Source organism: Ictalurus punctatus, chromosome 27, assembly GCF_001660625.3.
Source record: "Ictalurus punctatus breed USDA103 chromosome 27, Coco_2.0, whole genome shotgun sequence".
In the NCBI taxonomy this organism is placed as follows: Eukaryota; Metazoa; Chordata; class Actinopteri; order Siluriformes; family Ictaluridae; genus Ictalurus; species Ictalurus punctatus.
In genome coordinates this window covers 12,962,067-12,978,451 of record NC_030442.2, presented here as the reverse complement: position 1 = coordinate 12,978,451, position 16,385 = coordinate 12,962,067, and the positions used below count along the sequence as shown (strand labels likewise).

General features: G+C 37.3%; 1 protein-coding gene across 1 annotated transcript in view; it reads right to left on the bottom strand.

Moving 5' to 3' along the window:
• Positions 1–16,385, bottom strand: part of ano5b (anoctamin 5b) — a 39,125-nt gene that overhangs the window by 4,528 nt on the left and 18,212 nt on the right. The window contains exons 3-17 of the mRNA XM_017458629.3: positions 11,392–11,499; positions 10,057–10,125; positions 9,654–9,938; positions 9,451–9,570; positions 9,197–9,312; positions 7,064–7,198; positions 6,666–6,771; positions 5,967–6,027; positions 5,356–5,507; positions 5,059–5,133; positions 4,662–4,890; positions 3,506–3,684; positions 3,038–3,135; positions 1,162–1,292; positions 766–971 (exon numbers count right to left, since the gene is read on the bottom strand). Coding sequence (XP_017314118.1) covers positions 766–971; positions 1,162–1,292; positions 3,038–3,135; positions 3,506–3,684; positions 4,662–4,890; positions 5,059–5,133; positions 5,356–5,507; positions 5,967–6,027; positions 6,666–6,771; positions 7,064–7,198; positions 9,197–9,312; positions 9,451–9,570; positions 9,654–9,938; positions 10,057–10,125; positions 11,392–11,499 — 2,070 coding nt within the window. The remainder of the gene's footprint in view (positions 1–765; positions 972–1,161; positions 1,293–3,037; positions 3,136–3,505; positions 3,685–4,661; positions 4,891–5,058; positions 5,134–5,355; positions 5,508–5,966; positions 6,028–6,665; positions 6,772–7,063; positions 7,199–9,196; positions 9,313–9,450; positions 9,571–9,653; positions 9,939–10,056; positions 10,126–11,391; positions 11,500–16,385) is intronic.

Here is a 16,385-nt window from a genome sequence, read left to right as displayed (position 1 = left end):
ACATTATATTTCTATTTCACTAGATTATATAAATAAACAGTTTAATGTAAATTATTTTATAGTGTGTTCTATTGGAATACTAATATACAGTGTGCAAAAGTCTTTGGCACTCGATTTCTTTTAGTAGAACCTTTGTTATAGATTTTTATTTGATGATTTCTACGTTATCGAGTCAGTACAAAAACACTTTAGATTTCCAAGCATTCCTTTTCCAGCACTAAATGAAATGTGACAGAAAAATGTTTGTATGTCAGTAAAGAAAGCAGCGTATTACGTAAGAGACTACTTTTCAGACAAAAACACAATGAAGGCTGATGGGTTTCGCTGCAAAAATAAGAAGCAAGTGCAACAGTCAAAGTCTCCAGAAGAACTGTGGCTGGTTCTGGAATGAAAGTCTTATGGGTTTGGAACAACATGAGGGTGAGGAATTGACAGAAATTTTGTTTTTGGGTGAACTACAGCATGCCTTTAAGCCCCGTAAAAACTTTATTACTGCAAGACAATGTTTTAGGATTATTCTGACACTAGTAGACAGTCATGCATTTCATACACAAGAATTTCACTTCAGACTTTTTTCTTATATCATTCTTTTATCGTTCATGTGGATATTGTGCAAGCGGTAATAAACTAAAGTTATAAGACCCACTAGCAACCGGAGTAAACCAATGCAAGGCAAAAGAAAAACTTGTAAAATTGTAATACAGTATCATCAAGTTTAGGAAGTGAGAGTAAGAGAGAGAGCGACCCTTGGCCTTTGCTACTCACATTTGTGACGACAGATAAAATAGCCACCACATTTAGGATCTCCTGCCAGGCTCCAATGTTACGTGCTTTGGCAGCCACTGGCCTACGGAACTGTGTTGTGAACTTCCATGCATCTACCCGCACCTCCAGGATATTGTTAAAGAGAGCGAGAAGCGGAGCAAGTGGAAATGAAGCCACAAATAATGTGATGAAACCAAACTGGATCACTGTTTTTTAAAAAAAAGAAAGAAATAAAAAAGTAGCATCAGTTTATACACATCAAAACATGCTCACACAGCAATCATAGGCTGTGTGGGAGTGAATTAGAAGTGATAAGCCAGTCTAGTTTTAGATTTATGAATCACTAATATAAGGGTGGTTTATAGCCAGAGGAAATTTAAATAAGTGAAACCGTACCCATCTCTAGGTACTCGTAGAAGAGACCAAACTGGCCAAAGCTTTGTAAGTCATGGTCCTGCTCCCATCGGCTGTACTGGCTCTCTGAATGGTTTCGACCTTTCCTGCTGATCCACCAGTTCTTCAGTAACCTGAATTCACAGATACAAGTTTATTAGGTATCAGTACCTAAATGTTTTGTTTTGTTTTTTTTTCCAATTGGCTGCACTTAAGTGTGCTACAATGACTGCAGCACAGTTGTTTCGATGCATAATGTGTCCACCTTCCCTGCAATCATTAGTAAGGGAACATGATCAGATAATATTTGTGTGGTGGATTTTTCTCACTGCAGCATTGTGAATTTCCTTGTAGTGTGACCCTGGTACAAGTGTACCATGTACAGTACCAATGGTAAGATTTTTATCCCCCTATGAATAGGTACAAGGCACGTAATAAACTGGCAGCTCAGGGTTGTTGTCTTTTTACAGCTATGAATCCTCTGCTTTAAATTAAATAAATATGATTAAATCTGATTTAAATATGATTTGAAATATTCAAATACATATTTAAAATATTCAAGAATGTACTTTTATCTAACAAAGTGTATTGAAACACACATTTCCTAAGCTTTTGTCTAAATGACCCTCGTGTCATTTTGGCATACTACATGGCCAAAAGTTTGTGGACACATGACTCTCACACCTGCACTACCTGTCAAAAGATTAGATACACTCATACTTTGTTTTTATTTTTCCACATTTTAGAATAATAATAAAGTCATCAAAACTCTGGAATAACACCAATGTGAATTATGCTATGATTAAAAAAAAATCGCAAATAAATCAAAAATAATTTAATATTTTAGCATCTTCAAAAGTAGACACCCTTTTTGCCTAGAATTTCCAGAAATGTATTCTTGGCATTTTCTCAACCGATTTCTTGAGGAATCTCCCTGAGATGTTTTTTTAAACAGTATTAAAGGAGTTAAAGTAAACCTACACAGGACACTTACTGGCTGCTTTTCAGAATATGTTTTGTAAATAAAAAGTTAGTTTTCTAATGAAAGAAATTAATATGTTGGCACAATTATATTTTTTGTCTACAACACCGATTTCAAACATTTAATCATACACTTTCAGATCAAAAGGTTTTTAAGATCACGCGAAACATTTCAGTCGAGTGTCTCCAAATGTTTGACCGGTAGTGTATACTGTTTCTCGGCGTCCCCCAACCTGTTGCCAAAAAGTTGGAAGCACACAATTATCTAGAATGCCTCTGTATGCTGTCACATTATGATTTCCCTTCACTGTAACTAACGGGCCTAGCCCAAGAAGCCTGTTCCAGCAAGACAATGCACCTGTGCACAAAACGAGGTCTATGAAGACATGGTTTACCAAGGTTGGTGTGGAAGAAATTGAATGGCCTGCACAGAGCCCTGACCTCAAGCCCACTGAACACATTTGGGATGAACTTGGACGTCGAGTGCATGCCAGGCCTCCTTACCCAACATCAGTTCCCAACCTCACTAATGCTCTTGTTGCTGAATGGGCAAATACCCATACTGTATAGCAGCAAAAGGGACCAGCTCCATATTAATGCCCATGGTTTTGGAAAGAGATGTTCAGCACACACATTTTGGCCATATAGTGCAGGAACCTGATTTTTTTTCCTTCACTTCCTAATTTTACATTCAAACAGTTAATTTGTAAGACACCTATTAGAGTCGCACTTTCTAGAAGTTCTTGCTGAACCTCTAATGGTGCCCATTTGAACATATAGCACCCTACATTGGTTTGAAAATATGGTCAGCATATATAGTGAACAGAAAGATGAATTTTGGCCATTTATGTTAATTAATAAATAACATGCTTTAAAGTGAATAATAAACTGGACTCACGGTAACAAGGCCTCCTGGATATTTCCAACCAGCTGTTTCCCGGTCATGACGATCACCAGCTGAGTGGTGAGCTCTATCAGACAGCCCTCTGGAGCACACTGCAAAAGATCACATCCACAAATTACAGCTGTGTGTAGTCTGAGGCAGTGCATATGGAATTAGATTTCATTAGACAAATGAAGGGAATGTGAAACATACAGCACATGGTATATGATTTCAGAAAATCATACATTCAGGGGGAAAATTCATACAAAATATCAGATGTTAAAAATAAAATATACAGTGTATTACAAAGGTTATAACTTTATATTTGGTGGACAGATTCAAAATTTATATATTCACTGTTGTTTGATACTTTATAAATTATTGTTTTAGTTATACATAGACAGGAATACAACAATACAATAGAACTCATTTTTCATGTTTAAAAAGATAATGTGACAACAGACAGAAGACAAAGCATCTCACCTCCTCATTTCTCAGTTTACTCCACTTCCCAAACATGTAGCTGTAGTTGCCTGGGTAACCCACAAACTTGCCTTTAAAGAAGGCAACATAGAAGCAGGAGGAGTAGTAATTGACAAATTGGAACATGAACATTTTCATGGTCAGCTTGTTCTCATATTCCAAATGTGTCTTGGGGATTTCTGTAGGCAAAGTCAAATAATAATCATAAATAAAAGACAGATAAAAGGACATCTGTTGTATCAAACAAACAATGGCTACATTTCCATCCAAAGATTTTATTGAATTTTTTTTGTTGTAAAAAGGTTCCGTACATTGAAATGTTTACAGATATAGCTAATGGAAACACAAATTAATTATTGATAGAATTTCCCAAGTGTCGACATAATCTTTTTTCGTTTAACATTAGCACATAAATCCTATGTCGATACGTCAAATGTTGTGAAAGGATTACTTGGAAACAGTTTGTGAAGAAAAATGGCGTTCACGCCAAAAAAAGTGCCACATGACAGAATTTGTCCATCCGTCAGGGGAAGAACTGGGATGTACGTGCCATCCAGAATTACAGTATGTAATTTCTTTTGCCTTGCTACATTCGAAGAGATTCGCTACTCCCAGACCCATGCACTTCATCATATAAGGGCAACTACTATCAGACAAGCAACTGGTCCATTCTGATATCATCTTCTCATATTTCATTCAATTGCAATTATTTGTGAAATTAAAATGAGAGCAAGCTGGCCAGTTTCACTTATTTTTCTCAATACTCTCTCCATTTTACAAAGATTTGATGACGTGCGATGCAAATGGTTACACAATTTGCGCTACACACAAAATTACGCATAGAAATGACTCAAGCCGATTGCGAGACTGTGCAGGACACCAAAAGATACAGGCCAATTTTTTTAAGGATGACTTCACGGACACTGATATCGGTAATAGGCCAACTGGATTGAAAGAGGTGGGAGACAGCAAACGACACAAAAAAAAATTCCCATGCACTTTCACTTTGTCGATAACAGAAAAGCACAAAAAGTGGATGGAAACTTGGCTTATGAAACAGTCTGCTAAAGGCAATGTCTGCCTTTTGTTATAAAAGGGTAATTTTGATGAGCAATTTACAGTAACTTTTAAAAATGACAGTAAAGCTTTGTCTCACCCATATCAGTAATCCATATAGCCACGTGCTCATAGAGCATGTTGAGGATGAGGATGATAACAAAATTGATGCAGGATGCTGTAACTGAGGTGGCCAACTGTGGAGTTATCAAAGATCCCACAAGTTGGATCTTGCTGGTTGGGCTATCCTTCATGATGCTAGCGAAAGCAGCATAAACAGCTAACCTGTATGCAATCACTCCCATTATGCAGGCCACGATCATGAATGTCTTAGGAGAAAAGAAAGAAAAAGAAAAAAAGAAAGAAAAAAAAAAAAGAAAAAAAAAAAAACAGAGGACAGATTACAGATATGGGTTTGGTGGTCCAGTTAGGAACAATGTTTGATTATCATAAGTTTTAAAGATTTGGGGCTTTTGCAAGCAAGCACAGTGACTCACCCAGAACAGAACAATAGCTCCAGACAAGCAGAAGCGAGCACACTTGCTGGTTAAAGGCAAATATGGCTCCATTACCTGAGATAAATCAGAGCTTGTGTCATTCCAACTGTTTAGGCACATTCACAGAGTACTCTCTATGCTCTTAATATTGTAAAAACCTAAGGTAATATTTGGGATTTTACAGGTCAATAAAGGCAAATATATACTTGAGTACAGCAAATGATAGAAAGTAAAAAAGGCTCTCTTAAATGACAGACTGAACTGCCACAGAGTTACCACCACACTGCTTTGAAGTACCTGTGTGACACGATTGGGACGGCGGTTGGTGCACTTCAACTCAAATTCAGGCCTGATCTGAAGCTGCTGCTGCTCCTCTTCAAAATCTACCAAGTCCCACTCATACTCCAGCCTTGCCTGCCTCCGCTTCCAAAATTCCAGAAATAGAGTTACTGTAGGAGAGCAAAAAAGGGTGAACGCAAAAGACAGACAAGAAAGAGAGAGAATGTGAGTAAGGGACTGGTGAAATCAAATCTGTAGTTTATCGCCATTTGGTTACACAGCAAATACAGACGCAGGCTGCAGACGACACGCGTTGTGTATGTGATATTCTTATTATTCTTATTACAGAGAGGGACATCGCTCTGGGACCTCTAATTAACATTTCTATTATGCATCATTTACAAAGATCCACTGTGCATGCTCGCCTTTAAAATGAAGCAATTACTGAAATTCATTCAGCTGCCCCAAGTTGACAAATTAATCAGATAAATAGTTATCAAATTGGCTCTGCTTCATCCAACCCATTTATGCATTTCTATCCCATGAGACCAGTATGGTGTTCTTAGTTTGTTTGTAATGATTTTCTACCTGTAGGTGGCAGTGTTTCAATGTGGTGAGGACAAATTTACCCCAAATTCCCATGAAGATGGCGAAGAATACGGTTCCTTCGTTATCAAATAGATGAGATTGCTAAAAACAGAAAAGAAAGACATGAAACTGCAAGCAGACAAGAGATGGGATTAATCAAGCCACATAACTATTCAAAAGTGAAGCAAGACTATTACCTGTGCTGTATTTGTATACATTACCGGTCAAAAGTTTAGCCACACTCAATCTTTATTTTTTCCTACATTTTAGAATAATAATAAAGTCATCAAAACTCTGGAATAACGCAAATGGAACTATGGGAATTATGTTGTGATAAAAAATCTCCAAACTTTTAGCCGGTAGTTTAAGTATTTGGTACATGTGACCACAAAATATTTGCAGAAATCATTTTAGCTATTTGTCAAACATGCATTTGCTTTGAATTTATTTGCAAATGATATAACAAAAATGTAGCTCAATGTTTCTGGGGAGCATATTATCCTCTTAACTTGGACCAGATTGATCCAAAGCTGTGGCGCTTATTTAGTTACAAACAAAATACCTGTTTTCATTTGAAAATTGTGATTTTTGTATTCTCTTATCAAATTTGACCTAATCTACATCATTGCAATTATCCAATCACATTTCAAGTTCAGGGTTAATGTAATGGTTTGGAACCAAATACACTTCAAGAAACACATGGACAACAACTGGGCATTAATGACAGCGAGCCAACTCACCCACGATGACAAACAAGTAGAGTTGAGTTTCCAATAGGTGCACTTCTTATCACACAGAGGACACATGACAATGGTTCCACCAATTTCGGCATCACAGATCTCTTTACTGAATAGTTAATACAGAGGGCAAAAAAATACAGGTCAGTTTATTCACAAACAGGCAATTTCAAATGACAAACTTCACAATAACTAAGAATACCTAAATCACAAACTTTTGTACATCAGAGTCAGTCAGCATTTTAAGTGATTATACAAAACACAAATGATGTTTTCGTGTTAATAAATGATAGTCAAATGTACAAAATGGTGATCAGTCCAAGTGAATCCTGGTGTGTGTGTGTGTGTGTGGGGGGGGGTTTCCCTCGTGAGACATAGAACAGTATTAATAGCATCCTAACCTTGTTACGTTATCATCATAGCTGAGTAAACCATACACAAAACAGATGACACCCATCACAGCAGCAAAGAACAGCATCTCTGTGTAGAAGCCCAGCCAAGCAAAGTAGATGCCAATCTTCTCACCATAATATTTCCTGTCAACGGCAAACAGGAAACATCACTTTCACTACACTTTGATGTACAAAGTGCAAAGTATGAACTGCACCATGAGGTGACACCACATTAGCCAGGAATTAATACTAGTGTTTGCTCAGTATATCTAAATTAATCACGTGGTTTAATGAAATGAATTTAAGTTATATTTAAGCACACAGTGTGAATGCCTACTGTATGTGATCAGCTATGGCTATAAGCAATATTTTTTGGATTAGCTCTTAGTTCCATCATTCATTTCATTATAATTTATGCAAATACCATACATGAGAAAGTGAAGACAAGTGAAGACAGAAGCTAAATCTGAGTTCTATAATAATTTCTGAACTCAAGATGCTAAAACTGCTGCTAGTTAATTAGCTAACATTGTAATAGATTTAGAATTTCTATTATTTATTTCAATGTTCTAAAGTGTTGTCTTCATAAGCTATTAGGGATGAATTATACCTGTCGTGCTATAACCCAAGCATGTTACTTTCAATCGCTAGCTAATTTCTAGCCAAGCTGAACTGGCAGCTAGAAGTAATGATTTACTGGTCACAAGCAGGTCATCAATCTAGCTGCAAAAATCACCAAACAATGAAACGCTTAGCGATGTAGTACATTATTTGGTCTGCTCATTATAATGAAAACAAGTATTATCTTGCATGTTTATTCCAAATGAATCACATTGTCAAACACTGAAAACTTTTAAACACATTTAAAGCCTTTGTGTAAACCCTATAATGTGTGACTGCAAACACACTATGCATACTGGAACAGTCCAAGACTGGAGTAAATAACCATTAAACACATGATAAGGAGGTGGGCCTCAGAATAGTTTAAATCATTCTTGGAATTTTATCATACATGCCTTTGTGAATATGCCAAGAAGAAAACCAAGGACAGACTCAGAAACTACTCTGCACTAGAGACTGGAAGGCAAATGCGTTTTTACACAGGCCCAGTTGGAATTGGATAGCTTTTTTGCTTCAATAAATAACAATCATTTAAAAACTGTATTTTGTGTTTAATCAGGTTGCCTCTGTTTTATCTTAGATTTTGTTTTAATTCCTGAATCAATTTAGTGTGAGATATACACAAAAACAGAAGAAATCAATACTTTTTCACAGCACTTTAATAGCCATGAAATGGTTCCATATACAGCTGCAATCAAAATTATTCAACCCCCATTGGAAATCAGGTTTATTGTCAAAATTGATAGATTTTCAACTGTTTGCAATGAACAAATCAAGCAAAAGCAATTGAAATAGCTCAACACAACAAATGATTGAATCATTTTGAAACTGGAAAAGTCATTATAGGTTGCATTTTCAGTTGAATTTGGGGAAACCACTTGAAGCATTCGTTGTGTTGAACTATTTCAATTGCGTTTGTTTGATTTGTTCGTTGCAAACAGCTGAAAGTCTGTGAATTTTGACAATAAACCTGATTTGTAATGGGAGGTTGAATAATTTTGACTGCAACTTTAGCCAAATGTCAAAAGTGCATGAACATAACCACTTCTGAATGTAGAGAAATGGGTGAGACTCATGTTTTGTGAGCCTGATTATGAGTTTCTATGCTTTAGTCCTGCCTCAAATTGTGAGAGAGCTCAATTTTTGTGCTTGCTTTTAAATGAGTAATGGGGTGCTTTTAAATCTGCGGTGGTGCACAGTAGCTTAGTGGTTAACACGATCGCCTCACAAATAAAAAAAGATTTCTGCAAATACCCCAGGGTTGAGGGTTCGATTCCCACCATGGACCTGCAGAGTTTGCATGTTTGGATAGGCATGTCCAAATTGTCCAAAATGTAGTGTGTGAATGTGTGTGCACGGAAGGAGCCTCCCCTGGCGCACCCTGGGCAACGTTCAGTATCATACTGCTGAGCGGCTAATCCTTCCAGGACAGCACGAAAAGAAGAAGAATCTGTGGTCATTTTATATTTATCATATTTTCCCTTGTATTTATGTTTCTCACATCATCAATGATTTTCCCACCTGATGAGGTTAAGAGGTTGTTCTTTGTAGAAGCAGAGAAAGCGAGCCCAGTACTTATACAGGTGAAATCTCTCACTCTCACACTGTGGATCCTTTGCTCTTTTCCAATAGCGGCACTAAAAGACAAACAGAAGCAATGTACATTAAGCAATGTTGAGCTCAAGACTGTAAAAAGAAATAATTAAAAAAAAAAAAAAAAAACGATATAAGAAACTATATTTTTTGAAAAATCCCATAAGAATTTCTGGTCTTACATCATGGAGTGGGTAGGCAGATGTGTAGGTGCCATTGCTCAGAAGTCTCTTAATTCCAGTCTTTTCTCGATCTACTCGATCCTTCTTGTAGTATGGACATCTTGTAAGGATATAATAGACCTGAATGAATGAGAGAGAGAAAAAAGTGACACAAATTGTTAACAAAGGAGTACTTTATTTCAATGTAAGCCTTCAATACTTACGATCCTGTTGCGGGTGGAGGGTGGGAAGAAGGTCGCTGTGTCCTCAATCAGGAAGAAATCGAATTTGTTCTTGTTGAAGGGTGCAGTGAAGTAATCAGGCTCGGGCTTCATGATGTTCTTGGGAAGGCGGATGGGCTGCGTGAGCCAAGCCAGTGAGATTTCCCGTCCTTTCGGGATGTCTGTCTTCTTAAAGGGCACCTTGATCTTCAGCACCTCTGCGTAGGTGGCCAAGACTTCCCATGGTGCGTGAATTTTCAGATAGTATGTTTTATGATCATCTGACTCCTTCAGAAAGGAAGTGGGGGGGGGGGGGGATAAAATTCTCATTCTCTTTTTTTTTTTTTTGGACTGTTTACTCATTGACCTCTAGGTGGTATTTGTGCACTTCAGTTCAGAAACTCACCGATTTATCCTCAGTCTCCAACTCCAGACCTGCCTTCTCAAGATTGGCTTCAAACTCTCTTCTCCTCTCCTTTAAAAATAAAAAATAAGACAGAGGCAGACACATGAAGATGCGCATAAAACAATGTATTACTAAAAAGGTAAGAGGTAAACACATGCAACAGGTAGCATTGCTGTCTCACAGCTCTAGGGGCCCCGAATTCAATCCTGAGCTCATGTTTCTGCCCGTGGAGAGGAGAGGAGAAACAAACTTTTCTTGAGCAGCAACTAAACTTTATTGGCTTTATTGGCTGAAATTCATGCTCACTTTAGGTAGGGATGCTCCTATCAGGATTTTTGCAGCATATACCAATTACCGATTTCTTGTCATCATGAACGGCCAATACCGATCCTGATCGCGATCGTTCAAGCTTTATATAATGATATGTAAGCTTTCTGATATGTAACCTTCACCGTTAACCTTTTTTTTTTTTTTCCCCCCCTGCTAAAGCAATACCACAGATGTTGTCTTGGTTATATTATTTACAGTAATGTTGTAGATTGTTGTTTTAATTGTTAATCAAATAAAAAAGTGCAACAAATATTCATTTTACAATGAACATTTTAAAAGGCCTTCAAAAAAAGGCAAATAGTGAATTTTTCATTGTTTCTTGAGACCTCGTAATAATTCCACACTGGTGATGACATGAGTTCAGTGCTAAAGTTTAACGTCATCATATGTTTTAGGTCCTCACGTTTTATGTCATCAAATTGTAATCGGTTCATGAGATTAGCCAAATTTTGAGACTGCCGATCAATCTGAGCATCCTTAATTTAAGGGATGGGGAAGTGGGTTTAAAAAAAATAAATAAATAAATAAATAAAGTAAACTGTGTTGTAATACATAACAAAAAAAGACTACAGTGGTGTGACAAGACGAGATTTATTGCTGCCCAATTCAGGCAGTGCATGTTACTAATGTACTAAATGGAGTAAAATATACTAAATGTAATTAAATCTCTCAAGAACATGGATAACAAAAACAAGAATGGAACTGAAACTAGCTGATCATGTGCCCTTGGCAAATAATCATTTCCTGGATCATTTTTTCAAACTGTGTAATCACTGCTGCAACACTGTTGATCATGTGACGACTGCTGGAAGTTTCTCAACCATCAGAATCACACCATATGTGCGCCATCAAAACTTCTGGACACATGTACCGTTTTAGAGACCATGATACCTCTACTGAGAACAGTAAAAACTGTTAAAGTGAAACATGCCGACAGTAAATCAGTCATAATTATAAGAGTTACTCAGAGTATCAGCAAATCTGTCTGAGTGAAAGTTTACATACCGCTTTCTTGTCTCCATCTTTGTCGTCGGTGTAGGACAAGACAAAATCGATGCGTCGTATGCCATCTCTGAAATACACAGAGTCATTGTTCTGCTGCAGCTTATCAATCTAAAAAGAAAGAACAGGAAAGATCTATATATAAAAAAAGAGTGGTCAAAGAGGAACGCAAGCAATAGATTCACACATTCTACAAATATTATTCTGGGTTCTGTCAACCATTAATTACTAACCGTTAAGATATGCATATGAATTGCAAAACTATTCAAATACACTTACATTTATGGCATGCCCTTATCCAGAGCGACTTACATTTATCTCATTTAAACATTTGAGCAGTTGAAGGTTAAGGGCCTTGGCCAAGGGCTGCTTGGTAATGCTGGGGTTTGAACTCACAACCTTCTGATCAGTAGACCAATGTCTTAACCACTGAACTACCACTGCCACTACCACAAGTACCAATGCATGAAGATGAAGCACTGAATTTTGCCTTAAAGAAGCCATGCAATACAAACACATACAAATAATTATTCAGCAAATCATTTGCTCTTACATGCCTACAAATTTCCATACAGGTTTATAATACAATGATGCTACTGAACACTAAGTGAGAGAGGTCAAGATCTACATCCAAAAACAGTTAAGTTACCATTGCGTAAAAAGACAAATTAATACGAATGATCATCTATGAATACACAAACACACTATGCATACACACAATCATGTGGACAGATGAGCATGTTCTTATCAGCTGTGCTAAACATAGCATTATTAGTAGAACAACATACATTGAGTGGCTCAAGTACTAATATTATGCCCTCCTGTCCCTGTCAACAGAAATCATGTGTTACTGTAAGCAGCTGGCCACATATTATTCAGAATACATTATTAGTGGACCATAAAGTATTTGTTTCAAGTAAAACACAGACACCCCTCTGTATTCTCAAGTTTACACTGTACTCATTACACAGCACTACAAAACTAAATGGAACTTCTGGTGATGCTTATATTTTTGGCAACTATTATGTAACTGTGAGGGCTGATCAGTCATCAGCATCTAAACACGGCCCCGTCTGTCATGAATATGAAGCCATAGGAGTAAAAATGAAACAGAAAAGACAGGATGTGACTTGTCACAGATTACAAAAGAATTCATTGGAGCAAATATGTTGCACTGGTTTTCCATCATTTCACTCAACATATTATTTTGAGTTTTTAAATGTTTTAAATAGTTGGGTACATCCATAAATAGTGTGCATCTGATATAACACATTACATGTGCAGTAAATCTACTGTTGGCTCACTTAGCGCATAAAGCGTAATGCAAGATTTTGACTTGACGCCTATTTAAGACGTTACTGATATTATGATGTTATCCTTATAACAAGTGCCGATAGTCGTATTATTTGCCAGTAGTGATGCAGTTTTAATATTATTCATTTTGTTATTAGTCTAAGTAATTGTTTGTAGTATTGCTTACGTTGTTGTTGAAATAACGGAGGCAATCACGTTTCATTTAGCCAAGCATATGTGCTCAATAAGCACAGTAAGTAACGAGGGGTTTAAAAAAAATGAGTGGCACACATGGCAAATGATAGAAGATGCTCTGACCGAGTTGTATGTGAAATGTAGACTGGTAATAGAGAGAGAAATTTACGGTGTTGAATATTTTGTTCCCACAACAAACTTGTGGTCAAGTAGAACCATGTAACCCTACCTGAGCCTGAATATTCATTACATTAACAGAGAGTTTGAAATGAAGAGCAAGTGTTTGCAAACTTCATTTTCCCACACAATCCCACAGAAAAGAATCTATTGCAATGGGCCTCAAAGAAGCAATTTCTGCATGGGGTACTTGAGGAAAGACTCCTCTGCATTACAACAGACAACTGAGCTAATATGATCACGGAAGGCTCTCTGAATTCCTGGACGAGGCTATTGCTTTGGACATAGACTTCACTTAGCTAATGGTGAGTTGTGTTAACATTTTCTCCCTGATATAGTGTAATTCATTATTTATTTTGTTAATTTTATTAAATGGTGCACTTAGTAACTCCACCACTGGTTGTGTGCTCAGTCCACTGCTATTAACCCTGCTGACTCATGACTGTGCTGCAAAGTTCAGTTCTAATCACATCATCAAGTTTGCTGATGACACTACAGGCGTGGGCCTCATCAGCAACAATGATGAGTCAGCGTACAGAGAGGAGGTGAACCAGCTCGCAGTATGGTCTAGAGACAATAATCTATCTTTGAATGTTGATAAGATTAAAGAGATGATTGTCGACTTCAGGAGGGCCCAAGTGGACTACTCGCCAATGCACATCAATGGAACAACTGTGGAGAGACTCAAAAGCTCTAAGTGTCTTGGTGTGCACATGACAGAAGACCTCTCTTGGACTCTCAACACCACCTGCCAAGCCAAGAAGGCCCAGCATCACCTCCATTTCCTGAGGACGCTAAAAAGAGCCACCCCCCACCCCCTTCCTTCCTTCTACAGAGGAACAACAGAGAGTGTCCTGACCAGCTTTCTGACCATGTGGTACGGGAACTGCACAGCCATCAAATGCAAGACCCTACAGCAAATTGTGAGAACAACTGCAAAGATCATTAGAGTCTCTGTACCCTCTGACATCTCATTGAGCAACCACTAGATCCAAAAAGCCACTAGTATTGTGGATGTTCCCCCTCACCCCCTCATGGATTCTTCACTCTCCTGCCATCTGGCAGAAGGTACGGGAGCATCCGTGCCACCAGCAGCAGACTCCGTGATAGTTTCTTCCCTGGAGCTGTGAGGCAACAACCCTACATAATGTGATACCTCACTGTTGTTATTATAGTGTTATTGTTATTATTGTTTCACTATGGTTGTGTTGTTTGTGTTATTGCTGTCAGTTCTAGTGTTGTTATTGTTACTATTGTTGTTACCTATGGGCCATTCATCAAACAGTGTCCTTATTCTGGACCAAAATTCCTCCTCAGTGTAACTAAGAAAGAAGTGGGTTTTGTTTATAATTTAGAACAACGGAGAGCAATATAATAATTAATGGAGAGTAATATAGTAATCAGGAAAGCAATATCCAAATGCGAAGAGCCTCCATGACTTCATCACTCTAAAAGCCTTAGTCTGACTGCTAATTAAACGGGAGAAAGCTAATCCATATGAATTATTACAGACAGATACTCTCTTGGGCATGTTCGTGCAGAAGGAGCTCAGATCACTTTGGCATTCAGCCATTCTTCAAAAAGCCACCAGAACTGGTTAATGCATGGTATTGAACACTCCTGAATACAGCAATGCTCCAGGCTAACAACAGCAGCAATTGCTCAGAAATAAAGGCGGCGGCTGACACTACCAGAAATGTGTCTGAAAATCTACGTGCTCCGTAAATCATTTAACTGCATATAAACAATCCTATTTAACATGATTCACTTTAACTATAGGTCTATATATGCTCTCCAGTAAATATGCATATTTTAATATAGAGTCAGGTTACTATACTTGTGTTTGAGGTCCATACATGCCATTCCTCATATACACAAATACACACTGTGGATGAAAGTGTTGTGGTAGCTTAAAAAAAAAAAAAAAAAAAAAAAAAAAAAAAAAAAAAAAAAAAAAAAAAAAAAAAGATGGAGCATTATATTCACATGAGGCTGTACACAAAACACGATCATAATTAACAGTATAGAAAAGAAACATTTGCCTAGCATAGCAAATAAGCCAAATGTTTATAAAATTTAATAAATACATACATACATGCATAGATAAATACATACAATTTCTTAAAACCTTATTCTATTGTAAATATACATGCACCCTGAACATACCTCTATTTGAGTCTGCATATCACTTACAAACAAGTACTATGTCCTAGGAATTATATGGTGAATAGCGCGGATCCAGGGGATTCATGCTGCATGCTTTGTTTTCATGACTCACACTGAAAGCTGGCCTCACTCGTACCCTGATGATAAGAGTTCAGCTAGTTTACTCCCTCTATATCCTGTGTTAAAGTGAAAGTGTCAACGCTTCCTGATATTCCCTCTTTCAAAACTTTCAGCTTCAACCTCCTGGAAAAATTTCTCTCTAAATAAACTGAAAAGGTTCTCTTTAGTGCTTCGTATACAGGAATTCCTGTGAACAAGAAAACCCACTCATCTTCTGCGCTCTACAATTCAGAAGTATAAGAGAGACAGCTGCAATTTCTAACACTACCAGATATTTTTAGCTAGCTAATAGCACTTATACTTCAGCCAAAGACAGCCAGCAACATCAAGTCACACAGTGAAATCAAAATGTGTAGGCTGTGGGACCTTTTGTAGCAAGAGTTAGTCTGAGAACAACGGTCATACAAGGATAACTGGGGCAATCTGTTTATTCCACTTATCTGCTCACAGCAAGGACAAGCTGGAGTTTTAGAACAAAAAGCTCAGCTGTATACAGAAATATTTAAATAATAATTTAAGCCTTTTTAGATACAAACATGAGTTAATTTCATTAAGTGACGCAACCTTCATAAATTTTATGGCACTTCCCATCTGTAATAATTCTGAAACACTAAAAAAAAAATAAGCTTCTCAATTTTACATAATTTTATATGAAAGATTCAATTTATAGAGATCAAGTATACATGTGCCTCTTCACACATTTTTATTTTTAATTCTGATATGAAATGGTAGAAGTCATCAGTGTGCTGTGTTATATTGAAATGTATTTTATCATACGTTTCCATTTTAGGTGCCAAAGGAAGGCTAAATGCAGCTAAAGGCTAAATACTGAAGTACAAGGGAAGAGGATTGTGGGGAAAACAGATAACCCGTGCTGTATGGTATTCACTGCAGGCACTTGTTTGGTCATACCTCAATTTCATAGAATTGAGAAAATGTCAATTCAAATGTATTTCACTCTGTCGCCACATCTCTTTTCACTGTCGCGTCGTTTCTTTCTAGTTTGAATGAAGGGAGAGCATACCAACTTTATTGCCACCTACATA